The sequence below is a fragment of the Globicephala melas genome, chromosome 9 (assembly GCF_963455315.2).
Source record: "Globicephala melas chromosome 9, mGloMel1.2, whole genome shotgun sequence".
NCBI classification, from domain to species: Eukaryota; Metazoa; Chordata; class Mammalia; order Artiodactyla; family Delphinidae; genus Globicephala; species Globicephala melas.
Window position 1 is genome coordinate 85,809,013 of NC_083322.1, and position 20,858 is coordinate 85,829,870.

The following is a 20,858-nucleotide window of genomic DNA, read 5'->3' on the forward strand; positions in this document are numbered from 1 at the left end:
GTATCAAATCAGAAATAAATGAAAAAGAAATGAAGGAAACAATAGCAAAGGTCAATAAAACTAAAAGCTGGTTCTTTGAGAAGATAAACAAAATTGATAAAACTATAAGCCAGACTCATCAAGAAAAAAAGGGAGAAGACTCAAATCAACAGAAATAGAAATGAAAAAGGAGAAGTAACAACTGATACTGCAGAAATACAAAGGATCATGAGAGATTACTACAAGCAACTATATGCCAATAAAATGGGCAACCTGGAAGAAATGGACAAATTCTTAGAAAAGCACAACCTTCCAAGACTGAACCAGGAAGAAATAGAAAATATGAACACACCAATCATAAGTAATGAAATTGAAACTGTGATTAAAAATCTTCCAACAAACAAAAGCCCAGGACCAGATGGCTTCACAGGTGAATTCTATCAAACATTTAGAGAAGAGCTAAAACCTATCCTTCTCAAACTCTTCCAAAATATAGCAGAGGGAGGAACACTCCCAAACTCATTGTACAAGGCCACCATCATCCTGATACCAACACCAGACAAAGATGTCACAAAAAAAGAAAACTACAGGCCAATATCACTGATGAACATAGATGTAAAAATCCTCAACAAAATACTAGCAAACAGAATCTAGCAGCACATTTAAAGGATCATACACCATGACAAGTGGGGTTTATCCCAGAAATGCAAGGATTCTTTAATATACAAATCAATCAGTGTGATAAACCATATAAACAAACTGAAGGATAAAAACCATATGATCATCTCAATAGATGCAGAAAAAGCTTTCAACAAAATTCAACACCCATTTATGATAATAACTCTCCAGAATGTAGGCATAGAGGGAAACTACCTCAACACAATACAGGCCATATATGACAAACCCACAGCCAACATCATTCTCAATGGTGAAAAACTGAAACCATTTCCACTAAGACCAGGAACAAGACAAGGTTGCCCACTCTCACTGCTATTATTCAACATAGTTTTGGAAGTTTTAGTCACAGCAATGAGAGAAGAAAAAGAAATAAAAGGAATACACCATTGTAAAGCAATTACACTCCAATAAAGATGTTAAAAAATAAAAAAACAAACAAAAAAACATGGTCCACACCACCCCCCCCCAAAAAAGGAATACAAATCAGAAAAGAAGAAGTAAAACTGTCACTGTTTACAGATGACATGATACTATACATAGAAATCCTAAAGATGCTACCAGAAAACTACTAGAGCTAATCAATGAATTTGGTAAAGTAGCAGGATACAAAATTAATGCACAGAAATCTCTTGCATTCCTATACACTCATGAAGAAAAATCTGAAAGAGAAATTAAGGAAACACTCCCATTTACCACTGCAACAAAAAGAATAAAATACCTAGGAATAAACCTACCAAAGGAGACAAAAGACCTCTAGGCAGAAAACTGTAAGACAGTGATGAAAGAAATTAAAGACGATACAAACAGATGGAGAGATATACCATGTTCTTGGATGGGAAGAATAAACATTGTGAAAATGAGTATCCTACCCAAAACAATCTACAGATTCAATGCAATCCCTATCAAACAGCAATGGCATTTTTCACAAAACTACAACAAAAAAATTCACAATTTGTATGGAAACACAAAAGACCCCAAATAGCCAAAGCGATCTTGAGAAAGAAAAGTGGAGCTGGAGGAATCAGGCTGAGTTCAGGTTATACTACAAAGCTACAGTACTCAAGACAGTATGGTACTGGCACAAAAACAGAAATATAGGATAAAACAAAAACAAAAACAGGATAAAAAGCCCAGAGATAAACCCACGCACATATGGTCAACTTGTTTTTGATAAAGGAGGCAAGAATATACAGTGGAGAAAAGACAGCCTCTTCAATAAGTGGTGCTGGGAAAACTGGACAGCTACATGTGAAAGAATGAAATTAGAACACTCCCTAACACCATACACAAAAATAAACTCAAAATGAATTAAAGGCCTAAATGTAAGGCCAGACACTATAAAACTCTTAGAGGAAAACATAGGCAGAACACTCAATGACATAAATCACAGCAAGATTCTTTTTGACCCACCTCCTTGAGAAATGGAAATAAAGACAAAAATAAATTAATGGGACCTAATGAAACTTAAAAGCTTTTGCACAGAAAAGGAAACCATAAACAAGATGAAAAGGCAACCCTCATAATGGGAGAGAATATTTGCAAATGAAGCAACTGACGAAGGATTAATCTCCAAAATATACAAGCAGCTCATGCAGCTCAATATCAGAAAAACAAGTAACCCAATCCAAAAATGGGCAGAAGACCTAAATAGACATTTCTCCAAAGAAAATATACAGATTGCCAACAAACACATTAAAGGATGCTGAACATCATTAATCATTAGAGAAATGCAAATCAAAACTACAGTGAGGTATCACCTCACACCAGTCAAAATGGCCATCACCAAAATAATCTACAAACAATAAATGCTGGAGAGGGTGTGGAGAAAAGGGAACCCTCTTGTACTGTTGGTGGGAATGTAAATTGATACAGCCACTATGGAGAACAGTATGGAAGTTCGTTAAAAAATTAAAAATAGAACTACCATATGACCCAGCAATCCCACTACTGGGCATATACCCTGAGAACACCATAATTCTAAAAGAGACATGTACCACAATGTTCATTGCAGCTCTATTTACAATAGCCAGGACATGGAAGCAGCCTAAGTGTCCATCGACAGATGAATGGATAAAGAAGATGTGGCACATATATACAATGGAATGTTAGCCATAAAGAGAAACGAAATTGAGTTATTTGTAATGAGGTGGATGGACCTAGAATCTGTCAAACAGAGTGAAGTAAGCCAGAAAGAGGAAAACAAATACCGTATGCTAACACATATATATGGAATAAAAAAAAAAAACCTAGGGGCAGGACAGGAATAAAGACACAGATGCAGAGAATGGACTTGAGGATACGGGGAGGGGGAAGGGTAAGCTGGGACAAACTGAGAGAGTGGCATGGACATATATACACTACCAAATGTAAAACAGATAGCTAGTGAGATGTAGCTGCATAGCACAGGGAGATCAGCTCGGTGCTTTGGGACCACCTAGAGGTGTGGGATAGGGAGGGTGGGAGGGAGACGCAAGAGGGAGGGTATATGGAGATATATGTATATGTATAGCTGACTCACTTTGTTATACAGCAGAAGCTAACACAACATTGTAAAGCAATTATACTCCAATAAAGATGTTAAAAAAAGAAGACAACATTATACAACATAGAAGCTGGTGATTCAGTGTGAATTTTCTGTCATTCATCAGCATTTTAACTTTGGAATGTGTTTTTCTTTCTCTCCTTTTGTTAATTAAATAAATGGCTAAAAGAAAAAAGAACTTGTAATTCCCTTGACTATTTCTCCATGATTAACCCAATAAATATTATGTTTAGTTATTTGGTTTTCTTAGAATAAGACCTTTTCTTTGCAGTTACAGTAGTTGGGAATATCATTGAAATATCTCCTCCTACTCTAAATTTGTTTACCTGCCAAAAGGTACAGACTCCTCCAACCCCATTCCATCACTCCAGTCCTTCCACAATCTTTTTGCCCCTTCTTGAGCTTATCACCATTCCTTTAAACTTCCTGCACACATGGAATAGCTTCTGTGCTGTGGCTAAAACCACCTGGCTTCCAAAGTGTAGTAGTTAATCTTTAAAGCCAGTGGTATCGGCCAGGTCATTAGGGCCAGTAGAAGAGAATGGATCATTTTCAAACTGTGACTTTAAATAGCCAAGTCACACCTGAGCCTTCCAGTGGCAGCTCCCACACCCCACCTTTCTTGGTGGATTTGTGTTACCTGCCCTTCCACTGACTCACTCTGGTTCTCAGGTGACATTTCAAGAATGATGCCACTTGAGTCACCTTTTATTTTTAGGTCTGGGGTTAGTAAAGGAGGAGAAGGAGGCATATTCAGAGTAGGGGCTATGAAATTGATTTTGGCATCTTCCTATTTTTTTCAGCCTTTTTCAAGAACGCCTGGCATCCTCCCTTTCTATTTCTTCTCGGACCATATCTCTTAGGCAAGCAATGAAGATGTAGAACTAATACAGTGGTTAAGCCCATGGGCTCTGGCACCAGACAAGCTGTATTTATTTCCAGTATCTCACTGAAACTGTTCTTTTGAAGGTCATTGACTATCTCCTTATTGAAAACTCTAGTAAATTTATTGTGAAACTTTCTTCTTCTTGACTCTGTGTAGCATTTGTCACTGATTTGATCTATCCCTGCTTGATATTCTATTTTCACTTGGCTTTTGGATACCACTTTATTCTGATTCTCCTTCCCCCTTGACTGCATCCTCCTGGTTCCTCTAATAGCTATTTCCACTCATTCTGCTATTAAATTTAGGGATCCTTTCTTTTTAAATGCTCTCCTCTGGAGAGCTGCTGCAGTTTTATAGCATTGCCTATGACCTCTATGTTCACGCCTTCAAGGTTTATTATCTTCCCCTGGGCTCCAGTCTTCATAGCTCTGTCAAAAGGATATTTCCATCACATTTAATTCAGCATCGTTTGATTAAATCTGCTGTACTGTCCCTCCTGGAATCAGCTTCAGCTCACTCCTCTCTTCTCCTCACCACTTTCTCAGGCTTCAAACCTTAAAGTCATCTTTTGATGTGGGCAAGGGAGAAGAAGTTAGGGACTGAGTTTTATCAATTCTTTCTCTGAAATGTCCTATAATATCTACTTCATCCCCCTCATGTTAGCTGTACCCCAGATCCTTGTTACTATGTACAGTCATTATCACAATACCTTTGTCTTTCTCCTACTTGAGTCTCTCTTTTCTCCCAATTTTTTTTTCTTGGAAGAATTAGTCTCAGCTCAAAACTCACCATAGTTCATTTTCCCTACAAGTCTAAACCCCTTTGCCTTGCTTCAATGCTTACTATAAATTACCCCAACTCTGCTAACAAACGACTTCCCATAACTTACGGATACGAGCTCCCTCTTTAATCAGCAACCTCTGTGCTTCTCCCAGACTCACGTGCCCTGTTCACGTTGTTCCCCTAATTTAGGATGTTCTTTTCCTTACCCACCTAAGTCCTAGCCATCCTTTGAGGCCAGGGTCCATCTTTTCCCGAATCCCTAACTCTGGCATTCAACACTGTCTCCCATCTCTCAATACCTACAGCATTTCCAGCCCATTCCTCAGTGAAGCTCTAAATTTTACTCAGCATGTATTATTTTTAAGTTGTTTATTTTCCCATAATCAGATTGTAACCTCCTCCAGGGCAGAAACTTAAGATAGTGTCCTACCATTACTATGGGCTCACTCTTGTTAAGTTAACTGAGGACGACTTCTTAGTCTGACTGAAGTCTGGTACTACACTTGAGCTATGGTTAACAAATGTGATTATGTAGTTAACTCATAAAAGTAAAAACGACTTACCATTTAGTAAATGTTTACAATGTCCCAAACACTTCCAGGCACATTGATTAGCTTTTTATATGGTAAAAAATATCTTCATTTTTCAGATAAGGAAACTTAAGCTTAGGGACGTGAAATGACTTGCTTAGAAGCTCACAGGGCTGAAAAGTGGGAGCCCTCCACTAAACTGCAATACTTTCTGGTCTTTTTCTTTTCTTTCTTTCTTTCACGAAGATCTAACTTCACCAGTGTAAATGGGGAGGATTAGAGACTATGGTTCTATCTACCCCAATTTATTTAGGTTTCAACAGCACAATGTCTGGAGCACAGTGTGATATATCTTGTGTTTAGTCTCACTGTTGCTTTCCTGATGAAAAGCACCAGCATCCGTTCAGTTTTGCAACTCAGAGACCAGGGAGTCATCTTCAACATTGCCCCTTCCTTCACTGTCCCACATGCATTTCATCATTAAGCTCAATTTTATTGCCTCCATTTCTCTTGAACTTCTTCACTTCTCTTCATGTCTGCCACATCTTAGTCTAAGCTACCAGCAGTCACTGTCTCTTTAAGGGCCTCCTTACATCTACTCTTATCCTCCCCAATTTGTTCTCCAGTTAGAAAAAGCTTTTCTGAATGCAAATCTGATCATGTCTCCCCATCCCCAAGCATTTTAGCAGGTTTCCAGCATCCATATAACAAACCCCTAAATCTTTTTTTTAAATTAATTAATTGATTTTTGGCTGCGTTGGGTCTTTGTTGCTGCACATGGGCTTTCTCTAGTTGTGGCGAGCGGGGTCTACTCTTCGTTGTGGTGCGCGGGCTTCTCATTGCAGTGGCTTCTCTTGCTGCAGAGCACGGGCTCTAGGTGCGCGGGCTTCCTTTGTTTGTGCCTCACGGGCTCTAGAGAGCAGGCTCAGTAGTTGTGGCACACAGGCTTAGCTGCTCCACGGCATGTGGGATCTTCCTGGGCTCGAAACTATGTCCCCTGCATTGGCAGGTGGATTCTTAACCACTGCACCACCAGGGAAGTCCAACAAACCCCTAAATCTTTAGTATGACCGACTCTCCATGGTCTGACACCATCTTACACCTCACTTCACTTTCTCTCTTGGTGTCTGATCCATTCTATCAGCATCTCAAATATGCCTGTTTCTTCCTACTACAGGGTGTTATCTTTACCTGGAACACCCTTCCCCTTCCCCTTCTCCTAGTTAACTCGTATCCTTCCTTCACATCACACTACAATTATTTTCTCAAGAAAGTGTTTCTTGACCTTCTTGACCAAGACAAATCTCTCTATGATGTATAATCTCTTAGCACCATGCAAGTATCCTCCATCAGTTATCAGAGTTGAATTTCATATTTACTTCTCTGATTACTAGTGATTTCTGGTTAATACATCTTTCTCGCGCTAGACTAAAAGTTCCTTGAGGCGGGGCTAAGTTCAGCCTCTCACACGGACCTAGGTAATAATGAAATACTTAAAAAATACTTGTTTAATGAACGGCTTAATGCATGAATAATCACTACTGATGACTACTAGTCATTTCAGTTTGGTTAATGGTTTGATGTCAATTTGTGGACACCCAACCTCGGTTGACTGTTTCCACCACTGTGCCAACAATACTGAGAGCCTAGCTCTGTGGTCACATGATAAGTGAGCGGACAAACTACAATTGGCACATTGTCACAGTCACTCCTAATTCCTACTTAGCTCATAGCTTTAAGTTGTCAGCATCATGTTTGTTTATAGTGAAGAACTACAAACTAAAATCCTCAATTCTGTCCTGGCAGATGACATAAACACTGATGTCCCAGTATTTTGCAGATGTTGAGGCAGTAAGTTCAACTCAGAATAAGGAAGCACCGCACTTAAAAAGCAACTGGATGAAAGAGCAGATATAGTATAGATTAGCTATCTTGAGTTTGAGGCAAAGTGCTCTGAGTCTGGCACATTGTTCTAATGATCTTTGGCGCATGGCAAAGCACAGTTAGAAGGGGGTCTGGCTTGGGTTCCAGCCATGCTCGTTTCTTTCTGAATTACCCAAAGGGCCTTGTTATAAAGCAGTGTTGCCTTTAAGACCATTGTACAACATGAACTTTGAGGGTAATATAATAAACAAACTGCGTATTTTCAAAATGATTACAAGATGAAATGCATGCTCATCAGATTTTTAAAGTATCATTTGAAAGGGTCAAAATTTTTATGGGTATGTGTAAGAGACAAAAGATAGATTAAAAGATGAGGATTAATTATTTTTCTTGAGTAAAAGACTCAAGGGCATAATAACGAGCTGGAGTATATCTTAGAATGTCGTTTGCTTGCAAAATGCTACCATGTTGCTGGGTAATAATTCACAGAATTCATAATGACTTAAAAGACTACCACCTTAATAGAGTTTTTTTTTTCTATTTTACTTATTAAGATCACCTTAATAATTCATGCATGGCAATACCTTTAACGAGCAACAAAATCTCACGTATCTCATTTAAACTTGGCAACTCTGCTGACAGTTGATATAGTCTTGCACCCCTGAGCCAGCAATTGTACAGGAGCCCTAGGCTGTTAGTAAGTGAACCCATCCCATTTATGATAATCCCAGGAAAAGTTAAGTCCTAGATGAACGGCTGAATTTTACGATCATTTGCTAGGAAGATTTATTCATTCTTCATTTGTGGGGAGGTGAGAGAACAATAATGAGCCCAAATTATAACTCCTGTTCCACAGACTGCATTGGTGGCTTTGCTTCTTTCTTAACGGCAGCAACTGATTACCATTTTCTACTTAGATGGTGAAAAGAGAGAGAGGCATGTAACACTATCCCACTAGGCAAGGTGAGTTCTCTGCTTTACTCAAGCAGGAGCGCAAATACAGAGATAGTTTAGACTTAACTTCTCTACCAGCATCTACCAGGCAGTTTTATTAAGACACTGTCATTTCTTAAAGACACAACGAAGGAGCATTTACAATTGTTTTTCACATAAAAGTACATTCCAGGTGATAATTCTCAAGATACTGTTCAAAATAAAATTTCAAAAGCAGACAGTAATTTTAATACACATTTTTATGCTACATCCGTTTATATGATACCACTCACTGCTATATTTACAATAGTCTGACTGACAGAAAATAGACTCCATTTAAATCCATTAAGACTTGTTCTTGGCCTAGTGACTTAAGTTGGAGAAGCTCACTGAGCTGGCCACTATTTCCTTTCATATGCCATTTTAAAAAATATTAGAGTTAAAAGTCAGAAAAGTCCTGGATTTAGGGAAAACACAGGACAATGTCACCACAAAAACTGGTTTCTTTTTTACGTATTAAGGTCGCTTTAATAATTCATGCATAGCAATATCATCAACAAGTAACAAAATCTCATGTAACTAATTTAAACTTACTGTGCTGAAATTGGACATGGCAAATTATATCACATTCGGGTTCACTACATGCAGAAACATCCATACCTGGTGTACGGTGGGAGAGGCAGAGTAATTCTGGTCCATTTGTTGAAAGTATCTGACACCAGGATCCGCTGCAGGTGATAGCGATTGCATTCAACATTGGTAGGCAGACAGTCCCTTACCAGTGGGTGCCATGACAATCCAAGGTCTACTGAGTATTCCAACTCAATAGCTGAAACAGGAAGCATTATTCTGGTTAGAAATACATACCTGCAGATCCAGGAACCATAATTACTTATGTTTTCATATGTTTTAATTTCAATCAAATATCATTTGATTTTCCCCAAATGTATTTCCTGGTGTTATTTTTTCCTCTGTATACTACTAGTGATTATTTTTAACTTTCCATATTAAAATAATTTTTCTGTTAAGGGGATATGATCAAGTGAAACATAAAGTAAATTTTCCTGAATCACTTCTTTAATTGCGAAATTTTCAGAACAATTCTAACAAATCAATTGCTTCACATGCAGTTAAAGCAATAATAATAATAGTTATAATTTATATATATTTATTATTTAATCTAATAGTTATAGGATATATATTGTATAAATACATTATATAAATTAGATATAATTTATGTATTATAATAACTATATTTTGTCTGTTTATTTAAAGGTTAACATACAAATACAGAACGTAATAACCATATGTTATAATGACTACTTTTTAAATAGTTAAAAATATTGAGCAGCCTTCTCAAAATTTCAGCATTCTATAGGGATCCTGACCAACTTATGCCAAACTTTCTCTGGTATAGGTGAAACTCCTAAGAAATTGACAAATCGGGCTTCCCTGGTGGTGCAGTGGTTGAGAGTCCGCCTGCCAATGCAGGGGACACGGGTTCGTGCCCCGGTCCGGGAAGATCTCACATCCCACATGCCGTGGAGCGGCTGGGCCCGTGAGCCATGGCCACTGAGCCTGTGCATCCGGAACCTGTGTTCCACAACGGAACAGGCCACAACAGTGAGAGGCCCGTGTACCGCAAAAAAAAAAAAAAAAAAGAAATTGACAAATCTCTTTTACTTATATATCCTGCTTTGCTGTGTCATGGAATATACTGAGAAATCAGAGAAGCATAAAGAGGGAGCTGAAGGCCATGTAGTTCGTGCCAAAGCAGGAAGTCAGGCTGTGGGTCTTATGGAAAGAGATTTCTTTCTTTCCTTTCTCTTCTTCCAAAACATTCAACCTATACGCTATGTTTTATATTTCTCTCTCTGGTCCCTTCTCAAGACTTTATAAACTACTTCAGCCCATACCTCCCTACTGAAATTTCCTAAGACCATGATTCTCAGTCTTGGCTGCACACTGAAATCGCCTGGGTACCTTTAGAAACTACTGATGCCAAAGTCCCACCTGCAGAGATTGGGATTTCACTCTTGTGGGGCAGGCCAAGGTGCTGGGAGCTTTTAAGTTTCCCAGGGGATTCTCCCATGCAGCCAGCGTGGGACCACTCACTGGTCCTGGTGGCCTAAGTTTCCTGGTGGCCTTTTCTAGTTAAATACAATGGCCTGTCTCAGTCTTCATTGTTCTTGCCCTCCCTACAGCCTTGCACATTATTGATGACTCCCTGGTTCTTGAAACTTTCCTTTCGTTTGGAGGACATTATTCTGAATCTCCTGTCTTATTTCCCTCTGACTTCTGTGCTAACTAGCCCAGCTATGGGTATCTTTCCGGACTCCATTTCTGGCCTTCTATTCTACACCTATCTTCCTTGGGCTTCAACTGTTATCTCTGTGCCCAAATCTCCCAATTTTACATCTCAAAATTGATTTTATTCATTCAGCAAATGTTTATTCAGCCTGGCATTGTCCTGGATGCTGGCATACCGTGATGCACAGTATAGACAAAGTTCCTGCTTTCTACACTGCAAGCCCTCCGCACTAAAGAATACCACCACTTAAAATTGTTTTCACCAAACTAGAGAAAGACTCATCATTGTCCCTCATAAATAAACATCTCTTCTTAACTACCAAATGCTATCAGTGACAATGCTTTTGCACTAGTTTTCTGGGTTCAGAATTTAGAAATTATTTTAGAAATTTTACTCCTTTCTTCTTTACCCTCTATGTTCAACATGTCACCTGGTTTTGAGGTTTGCTTCTTCTTTCCTTTTGGTTTGCAGTGTCTCATACTAGTTTTATCCATGCCCTTTCTCTTCATGCCACGTAATTCAGGTTTTCATCACTTCCTACAGAGACAACCACTGACACCTTTTTGTTGGGATTCTTCTCTACCCACCTTCATTGGCTCCTGGGCTAATCTCCCTAAAACGCACCATGCCAGTCCCCTGCACTTGTGCCCTCTTTTTTTTTTTTTTTTTTTTGCGGTACGAGGGCCTCTCACTGTTGTGGCCTCTCCTGTTGCGGAGCACAGGCTCCGGACATGCAGGCTCAGCAGCCATGGCTCACGGGCCCAGCCGCTCCGCGGCATGTGGGATCTTCCCGGACCGGGGCACGAACCCGTGTCCCCTGCATCGGCAGGCGGACTCTCAACCACTGCGCCACCAGGGAAGCCCTGTGCCCTCTTATTCATGACCTTGTCAAGCACAAATTCCTGTGCCTGCCTTTTAATGCCCTTCTTAATTTGCTGCCAACTCTTCTTGGCCACTTTCCTCTTTCATTTTTTTATTCAGTTCCATCTTTTCAAGAGGTTTACCCAGCCTACAGAAGAAAGCACATGTGACTGGGCTTATGAAGGCAGAGTTTCAGTCCTGGTTCTGCTGCATGCTGAACATGTCATAACTCACCTCCCTGGTCTCTAGATGACTTCCTATGCTAATGAGGAAGTGGGTGTCTAGGACCCTGAAGTCCCTATTTATTTTCAAAATTAGCACTCTACTCTCCTCCGGTAGATGCAAATATTATCTGTTCAGGCTGGTCTGCTCATGGTTTACCCATGGACCAGGAGAATCCCCGCTTTATGCTGCCAGCCAGCCTGGGGTGTCCTCTCTTCCCCATTCACCCTTCAGATTCACTCCAACCATCAATGCCCACTTGAGATTTAGCTTCTTTGTGAAATCTTCCCAAACTTCTTGGACTGGCCATCCATTGGTTATCTCTTCCTCGGCTGAACTCTCATTACATTTTGCATTAGTACCACTCCATACAGCACTGGATTTAGTCATTTATTGGACTCACTTTCTGAAGTATCCCCTCAACTAGACTGTACCTAGTGAAGACAGCCTGTGTATCTTATACTTTTCCAAGTTCCACCTTTACTGACTAGTTTAGTGTTGACTGATTGAGTCTGAAGTAGAAAGAGTTCTTCTGGGCTTCCTTCTTAGATCTGTCCATTAAATTCAAACTAATGGAAATATGAAAAATCTGGATTTTGCAGGACCTTGGAAGTAACCAAGTTCTCCAGATTTTGGACCGCAAGAATCTAAAACATTCTAGTGTGAACATTCTAGTTTGGATCTCTTGGAAGAATAGTGATACAGGGTGATGCAAGACCAGAAGGTCCCCAGAATCCTGAGAGATCTGCAAATTCCAGTGAAGGGTCCAAGTATGCAGAGATGTCAGTTTTTAAAGCTCCTAAGATAGGCTCGTGTGTGTGTGTGTGTGTGTGTGTGTGTGCGTGCGCATGCACGCGTAAGGTATGCATAACCTAGAAGATGCAAACTGGTCACAATCACGGTGGTTTAGAATATGCTATGACCCACGGTGGCAGAAAGTATCAGACAAAACAGGAACAACAAAATTTCATGATTCCTGGGAGATGGAAAGGAGACAATAACTGGACTAATCTAAAGCCCTATGAATTAAAACCCATGTAAATACAAATGTATGTGTAAATCCTATTGCTTATTCTGACATTCTCTATATGACGAGAACCCCTTATTCTGTAAATATGATCCTTAAAAAAATCTGGATTTATAAACGGAGATAAATTGGGGGCTATTGTTTATAAAAAAAAGAAGTCTTCATGGACATATGCTTAAAAATAAGCTCACATTCTGAGGTTTTAAAAAATAAACGTCTAAAACTCAATTTACACACAGCATTTTCAAGAATGCAGTTAGGTTTTGACCGAAAGCACACTTGTGTTTCACTTACAGACTTCTTGGAGGTGTAGTATAGTCCTTTGACAGAGGCAGCCTTGGATGCCCATTTACTCTTCTCTGTCCCTCTACCTGGAAAGGGAATACTTACCATAACAAGAGTCTGTGACCGAGCAGGAGGCGGCAAAATCTATCTGTAGGAATGAATCCTCATTCACAGCAATGTCTGTGGTGACCACATAACGGGTGCTGGCCTTTTCGATGAAGACTAGGGCATCACCAGTAGAGCCACACACAGGCATCTTGGTGCCTCCGGGGTGAAGCAGCCATTTCCTACTGTCCAGAGTTGTGAAATCATCCTCCAAGACTGTATTACCAGAAATATTTCCTCCAATAAGAATCTGAAATATATGTTTTAAAACACAACTTTTCAGTTTGGTTTCGAGATAGGAGAAAGTTCGTTTCTTTTTATTTGTTTGTTTTCATCTGTCAGATCGCTCAGAACTGGCGTTATACAGCAAGCTTAATGTTAGAGGGCCTTTCAGCATGTTCCTGTTTCTGTGGTCTGCTTGCCCACCTGGCAAAAAGCTACAGAAACAAATCGAAAGACTGACAAAACCATTCACAGCCTTCATGGGCCAAATTGTGCCTTTGGAAACTACACGTACCCAAACTGGGAACGCAATGTTTGGCTTACATTATTTTCCATGTAAAATTTCTATTTAAGGACAGTAGTACCCTAAGGCATTTCAGTTCCAATTCTTTGCATGGATTCTACCGTCTGTTAACAGGTTCTCTGAGTTCTTTTTGATATGCGTATTATTATGTATGAAGATCCTTTAGAACTGTCCATAGGGATGTTAGGGAGATTTATTTATTTTTTCTTTAAAGGCTAGGAAAGAGGATTGGGCAACTACTGCATGTGGCACCAATGCTAATTTGCACATTTTCCTTTTCAGAGAATTATAGCCTTGTATCACGCTTGATAAGGTCCCTCTATCCATATGGCAGAATCCTCTTATGAGCAGAACCTGGGCCTTCTGTTGTGTCGTTTGTTTTTATAGGCTCAGGCAGTTGAAGGAATAGAGAATGAAAGGAACCTAAATGCCACATCTAATCTAGCCGTGTGCCCTTGGGTAAGTCACCCAACTGTGGGTACTGGGCTTCCTCTACTGAGCGAGGGGTTGGACTAACTGCTTTCTAAAGCCATATTTAGCTCAAGTGACAACATTGTAACAGTTAATCCTGAAGGGACTGACCTGGTCGATTACCCAGGGACTGTAGAAGTGCCCATTTTCAGATGGTTGCCACCAGCGGAGACGTGTAGAAGCAGAACGGGCTTTCAAAGGTATCTCCAGGGCTATGTACCTGCCCACGTTGCTGGAGTTGCTGAAAAGGAACTCTTGAAGGAGACTCCACGAGAGGCCACCATTGAGAGAATACTGTAGAAGTACAGGTTGGCTCCTGGGGTCTGGAACACCTTTACCACATCCCAGTCTCATGAAGAACTGCACAAATCTGATACGAGTAAAATCTACTGTAGACTTTTACTTGAGTGAAAATTCACACCATTAACAAAAGACAAGTGCACAGGATAATAGGGGGAATGTATAGCTTTAACGAATATCATGATTTACGAATGTCGGAAGCAATTGTTTCAAAGCCTGACTTCCCTTTTTAATGTGAAAGGGAGTTAATACAACGTGAAGTCTGAAAAAGGGTATTCTGTACCCATATTTATATTTGGCACTACTCCAGAGGGGAGAGTCTGAGGGAAGTGAGCATTCACTGCACCCTCTGGCTATTCTATAAGAAGATGGGAGGGGTCCAAAGGCTGTCCAAGTTTGGGAGTGTCTATTGCTATCTATTCAAGATAAATTCGTATCCTTGTCCTTAGTACCTGAAACTGGAAGAAAGTAATCAATGTAGTTTATGCCGTTTATTGGCAAAATCATCCATTCCCTGGTTCTGCCAGTAGTTTTCCAGATCTCATATTGTTGGTTTTGTGAGACACATTTAAATTCACCAGTTGTAGCACCTCCCTGCGAGAGGCCAGGCATCTTTTGCAAGAGGTGTGTCAAACCTGAGCCTCTTTTCTGTGTTTTGCGCCAGGGGCAGGAAAGCATGACTGTGGGGTGGTGGTGGTGGTGGGCTGTGCCAGGCTCTGACTGTTGCTGGGTCTGGGATGGGTGATACTGGCCATCGAGAACTGTGGCAGTCAGCCAGTGGCAATCTTCCCAGCTGGCAGGGAGGTGGACAGAGTGGCAGCAACCAGCTGGGGTGCCAATGAAAACCAGCTCACATGTTATCTTTGGCAGGCGAGCTGCTGGTGCCTGGTCTGGCCGCTGTGCTAGCTGGTAATGCAGAATGAATTTCACATGCAACCCAACACACATACCCAATTATGGATGCGTGTCAAACATATGAAATATATTGGGGCTTACGATAAAAGTTAGCAGTTCCATATATAAAATCATGCACTCTTCATGGGTTCCTCCCCTCCCCCATCTCCACTAACTGGGCATTCATTTACCTCATAACCCTGAGAAAATTGGGATTTTATATGGAGGTCAATATATGCAAATCTTATACAGCATGCTACTGAGATGAGATAAATAATGGAGCTTTTAACATTGGATTAATGACAAAAATACATGGTTAGTGCCTTGTGAAGTTTATATCTATAAAAACAATAATCATTTACAGAGAAACACTTTTAGCACATTGTCTACTTGTATTGGGAAAATGGTTATATTAATTTATAGATAAACCATGTTAGAATTATTTGGAAAAATCTAATAATTTCTAAATTAGAGAACTCAGCTGCCAATGATAAATCTTAAATAAAGAGAAACAAACTACGTGCATTAAAATAGGATGGAGATAAATAAAATCTTGCTTTCTATAACTGTAAAATTATTGTCTCATAGATAAGAGTTGTATTTTCTATGAAGCATGATCAAATTTATAATTCAATAAGTGAAAGATTTAGGAGGAAGAAGAGGATAAATATGTTACAGTGTATGTTAAGATACTCTGAAATGTTTCAAAAGATGAAACATGATTTCTTTGTTCACTGGCAAAAATAGGTCAGGGTTCCATTTTATACATGTTAAACTGTATTTTCTATTTTACTGGCTAAGTTTTTGGCTCATCAAATGATCAAGGGATACACATCTTGACAGGACATAATCCTCTGAGCCAGTTTAAAATGTTTGTTTCTGAGTGACTGTGCTCAATTTAGAAAATGAGTGCTTTGAATGTATGAGCAAATCATTGGAAAGAAATGCTTATAAACAATAAGGCTACACTTTAGATGTTCTTAAATTGCTAGTGGATATAAAATTAACTGTGAATAATTTGTGCATGTATTATATTTCAATTAAGCTTTCTCCTAAGAATGGTAAAGAAATTCTGCATAGTCCAAGTGCTAATGAAATGTATTCTGTAGAAGGTGGATAAAGATGTAACGTTACTTTCTTGAAGTTAAAGTGAGTTAAACGTTGTCATTTCCTGGTCATCCACCATGTAGAAGACCAGGTATAAACCTCTGTCCGTTTAGCTGTGTTTCATTTCTGATCCAGTTATTGTTCAAATCTCTCTCAGTTTTAGAATGGAAATTATATAAATTGTGTCTTAATGGAGTCTTTGACAAGAGAGAAGCTCAGCATTTACAATGGAAGGCCTTGTCCTTGAGATCTCTGTTTCTTTCTGATTTGATTATGTTCTGCTACTTTATATTACAAGGTGGCTCTTCAACAGCATTTAAAAATGATTACCTAGCATGTGATAAATCCAGATCTCGTGTCATCAACATGCGTAAGCCATCTTCATTGAAAAAGAGGTTGTTTCCACTGGAAAGGATTCCACACTTCCGAGATGGCTTTCCACCACTCATTAATAAGAATCTATCAGATTCTAGCTGACCTGAAAAAAGTGGAAAATGTGGTTTACCTATGACCCCAAATACAGTCATATTATTTTTTTAAAGGAATTTAGTAAGTGCTTTGTGCAGTTTTAAAATATGAAGTCATGAATATTGAAGTCATATATTTTGGGGATAAGAAGTCTCTTCAACATTTTAGCTTGTCTGAACTGTTTAACGTTGGCTGTATGATTTAAGGGTCCACGTGACAGAAGGAGGAGGCCTTTTCCTGAGTATCTACGGTCCAGCCAAATTGTTCCCTCCTTCTGCTTCTCTGCACTGCAAAACAAGACACTGGCTCAAGTCAGAGTGGTTCAGCCCAAAATTTAAAAAGGGTAATGAGACCTTTCCACTGGTCTCTTTACTGTGTCCTTGCTACTGAGAGGACAGTATCAGGCCAGTGTTATATAATATTTTAAGAAACACAAATTAAATGGGAGAAATTTCAGTATAATTTAATATTTCCTATTAAATAATGTCTTTCAAAACCAGCTTGCCAATCTCTTTAGATATTCACCTTCGATCTAATTTACTTTTTTGATTGTGGTAAAATGCATATGACATAAATTTTGCCATTTTTACTATTTTAAAGTTAATGATTCAATGGCTTTCAATACATTCACAATGTTGTAAAACCACGTGTTGTGCTAACTAGCTCCAAGAATTTTTTCATCACCATAAAGAAAACCTTGTACCCATTAAGCAGTTACTGCCCATTTCCCCCTCACCCAGCCACTGGTAACCACTAATCTTTCTGTCTCTATGGATTTGCCTATTTTGTGTTTCATAAAAATGGGATCATGACATGTGGCCTTTTGTGTCTGACTTCTTTCTCTTAGTATAATATTTTCAAGGTTCATCTATATTATAGTATGTATTAGTATTTCATTCCTTTTTATGGCTGAATAATATTCCATAGTATTGATATACCTAAACCTAATTCTAAAATATACCTTAAAACCATAGATACATTATAAAAAATTTACAGACAACTTGGGAAAAAGAAAAAATCTTTTTTTTCTTTTTTTTTTTTGCATTACGCGGGCCTCTCACTGTTGCAGCCTCTCCCGTCGCGAAGCACAGGCTCCGGACACGCAGGCTCAGCGGCCATGGCCCACGGGCCTAGCCGCTCTGCGGCATGTGGGATCTTCCCGGACCGGGGCACAAACCCGTGTCCCCTGCATCGGCAGGCGGACTCTCAACCACTGCGCCACCAGGGAAGCCCAGAAAAAAATCTTTTAATCTCACTATCCTAACAGAGATAGCTATTACATTTATTTAAGACTTGCTCTTGTGAGAATGTTTTTCCAGTATTATCAGAAAGCATATCCAATGGATATACAACTAACTGTGAATAATTTCAATCATTAGAGCACGTACATTTTTCTACTTTGTCACGTATCTTCATACATAATGACATTAGATTCTAGGTATAACTGAGGTGCATAAAGTGACAAAAGGCTGCATAATGAGTTGGTGATAAAGCAATGACAAGAATTTATATTTCCAGAAACTTGTTCCTTCTACCCAAGATTAACCCTCTATAGGCATTTCCAAAATTATCATTGATCAGAAATTACATGTGATAGAAAAAAATGGCTAAAATAGCCTTAGTTCTTCTCAATTACGGTCTTGTTCACTCTCACTGACCATTGTTTCAAGAATGGAACCCTATGAAATTCAGAACTAAATGAAGCCTTGGGTGGTCCCAAACGTAATGATAAATAATGAAATATCAGAGTAGAACTTAATGATTACTTCTACATTACAAATTGTGCTTAATGTATACATTCTTTCACAAAACTACATAGATTTTATATGAAGAAATTACCTTCAAAATCATCCTTGAGAAAATCAGGATTTTTGGTGCTTATTTTACAGGTTGGACCTGAGTAGCCAGGATCACATATACACTTGGTTCCATTGATACAACTCCCGTGTCCGTTACACATCTCTTCACATTGAGGACCGATATAAACATTATCAATGGCCCATGTCACTGGCTGAGAGCCAGCAGGATAAAATCCTTGGTACCATCTGAAACGCACAGATCTGGAAAAGAGATACAAGCCCTTCAAAATCTAATCAACACATTAATGTAAGTAAGCACATCTGATCAATGAGCAGTGGGCAGTTACTACCGCTGCACCACACTCAAGAAGTACAAAACATGGTTCAACATTTCAGGACCATAAACTCCATTCCTCAAACTCCAGGATTTTGCCAATAAAGTTCCTGCTTTCTATAAGCCCTTCCCAATCCTAGCACTATGTCGAAGTTCCACTTGAGCTTCCACCTTTTTCTATATTGACTTTTCTTGGTAAGGATTTTTCCATTAAATACTGTCTATGTTCTACATAACTAATCTTTTTTTAATGTAGGTAAAATTCGCAAAGTATAAAAGTAATAACTAACCATTTAAAGTGTACATTTTGGTGGTGTTTAGTACTTCCACAGTGTTAGCCAGCTATCACCTCTATCAAGTTCCAAGACACTTTCATCACCCCAAAGGAAACCCTGTGCCCATTAAGTATTCTCCCCTACACCCAGCCCCTGGCAACCACTAATCTGCTTCCTGTCTCTGTGGACTTACCTATTCTGGATATTCCATATAAATGGAATCATATGCTATATGAGCTTTAATGTCTGGCTTTAGTCACTTATCATAATGTTTTCAGGGTTCATCCATGTTGTAGCAAGTATCAGAATTTCATCCTTTTTTATGACTGAATAATATTTAATTGTATGGCGATATCAACTTTATTTATCCATTCATCAATTAATGGACATTTGTTTTGTTTCCACCTTTTGGCTATTGTGAATAGTCCTTCTGTGAATATTCGTGTACAAGTATTTGTTTGAATACCTGTTTTCAATTTTTTTTTGTAGAATCATAGTGGATTTGCTGGGTCATATGGTAAATAACTCATCCTTTAATTTCTCTCTCTTCCATAATTTTGCTGGAATTTCCATTATTATAGTTACAGCTGGAGGTATTTAAAAGCACACCTATTTGCCTCATTGGCTATGAGCTCCTAGAGGCCAATGCTCATAACTCTTTCTTTTTTGCACCCTTTCACGGTGACCAGTACAGTGTTTCACACATAGCAGATGCTCAATGAATGTTTCTTGAATGTCATTTGTTATGGAAAGCCTTAAAAGCCAAACTAGGGTGTTTTGGATTTTATCCTATTGGCAACAGAAAGTCCCAAAAGATTATTTTAAAGAGAGGAGTGACAGAGTCAGATTTATTTTTAGTTCAATGTCTCTTATTTCTTAATTTCTTTTTAAATGAAACACAGTTTTCCTTTTTAGGATGATTGTCCTATCATGTTGCTGACGATAAGTTAGCTCCTTAGAAATAACCTACATATTTAGGTAGCAGTCCAGAAATAGTTGAGTATATTTTATTATGTACAAAACTCAGTTCAAAGAAAATAGACTTTATTTCAGAGGAGCTAGATATAGAGATGGCATGTGCACTCATAGTTGTACCCTGTGAATCTGTCCAATTTTCAATTATATAGAAACCAAATTCAGAATAGTTCTTTTTATTTGAGAAACAGAAATTAGAAGTCAGTATTAGAAGCATTTACTAGACTTCTAAAGTTTAGCAGATAGTAAAGCAGATGTCCCACATATAATTTTAACCCTAATTTCATTGTTTATATCAAGACTCCAACTATATTAAGCTGCCCCCAAAATGCCAGTTCATAATTAACTTTTATTTTCTAGTACCTGTCAGAGTTTAGTCTTGGCAAGAAGCACTTCCTACCTGTTGAACTTTCAGTCTGCTGAGCTGAGGGAAACGGCTGGAGTTTTCCTTTGAACAAAGCCTACCTCGATTTTGTTTGAACTTCTTATTTATTCAAATGTTCTGAATACAAATGAACCACCTTGGTTGGATATTTATTATTGTTCACCTGTCTTGACACAGAAACTGCAGGCACTATGATAAATGGACTGAAGGGTCTGGTTTCACTGTGGTTCCCAGTCTGCTGAAATCTTATTTTGAAAATTTCTCACTGCCACCCTCCCTGGTGAACGTCAGCATCTGT

The 20,858-nt window shown here is 38.9% G+C and overlaps 1 protein-coding gene across 4 annotated transcripts in view; it reads right to left on the bottom strand.

Moving 5' to 3' along the window:
• Positions 1 to 20,858, bottom strand: part of RELN (reelin) — a 522,413-nt gene that overhangs the window by 53,587 nt on the left and 447,968 nt on the right. For all 4 annotated transcript variants that reach the window (XM_030834331.2, XM_060304789.1, XM_060304788.1 and 1 more), the window contains exons 42-46: positions 18,632 to 18,852; positions 16,655 to 16,802; positions 14,135 to 14,393; positions 13,027 to 13,276; positions 8,876 to 9,044 (exon numbers count right to left, since the gene is read on the bottom strand). In XM_030834331.2, the coding sequence (XP_030690191.2) occupies positions 8,876 to 9,044; positions 13,027 to 13,276; positions 14,135 to 14,393; positions 16,655 to 16,802; positions 18,632 to 18,852 (1,047 nt within the window). The remainder of the gene's footprint in view (positions 1 to 8,875; positions 9,045 to 13,026; positions 13,277 to 14,134; positions 14,394 to 16,654; positions 16,803 to 18,631; positions 18,853 to 20,858) is intronic.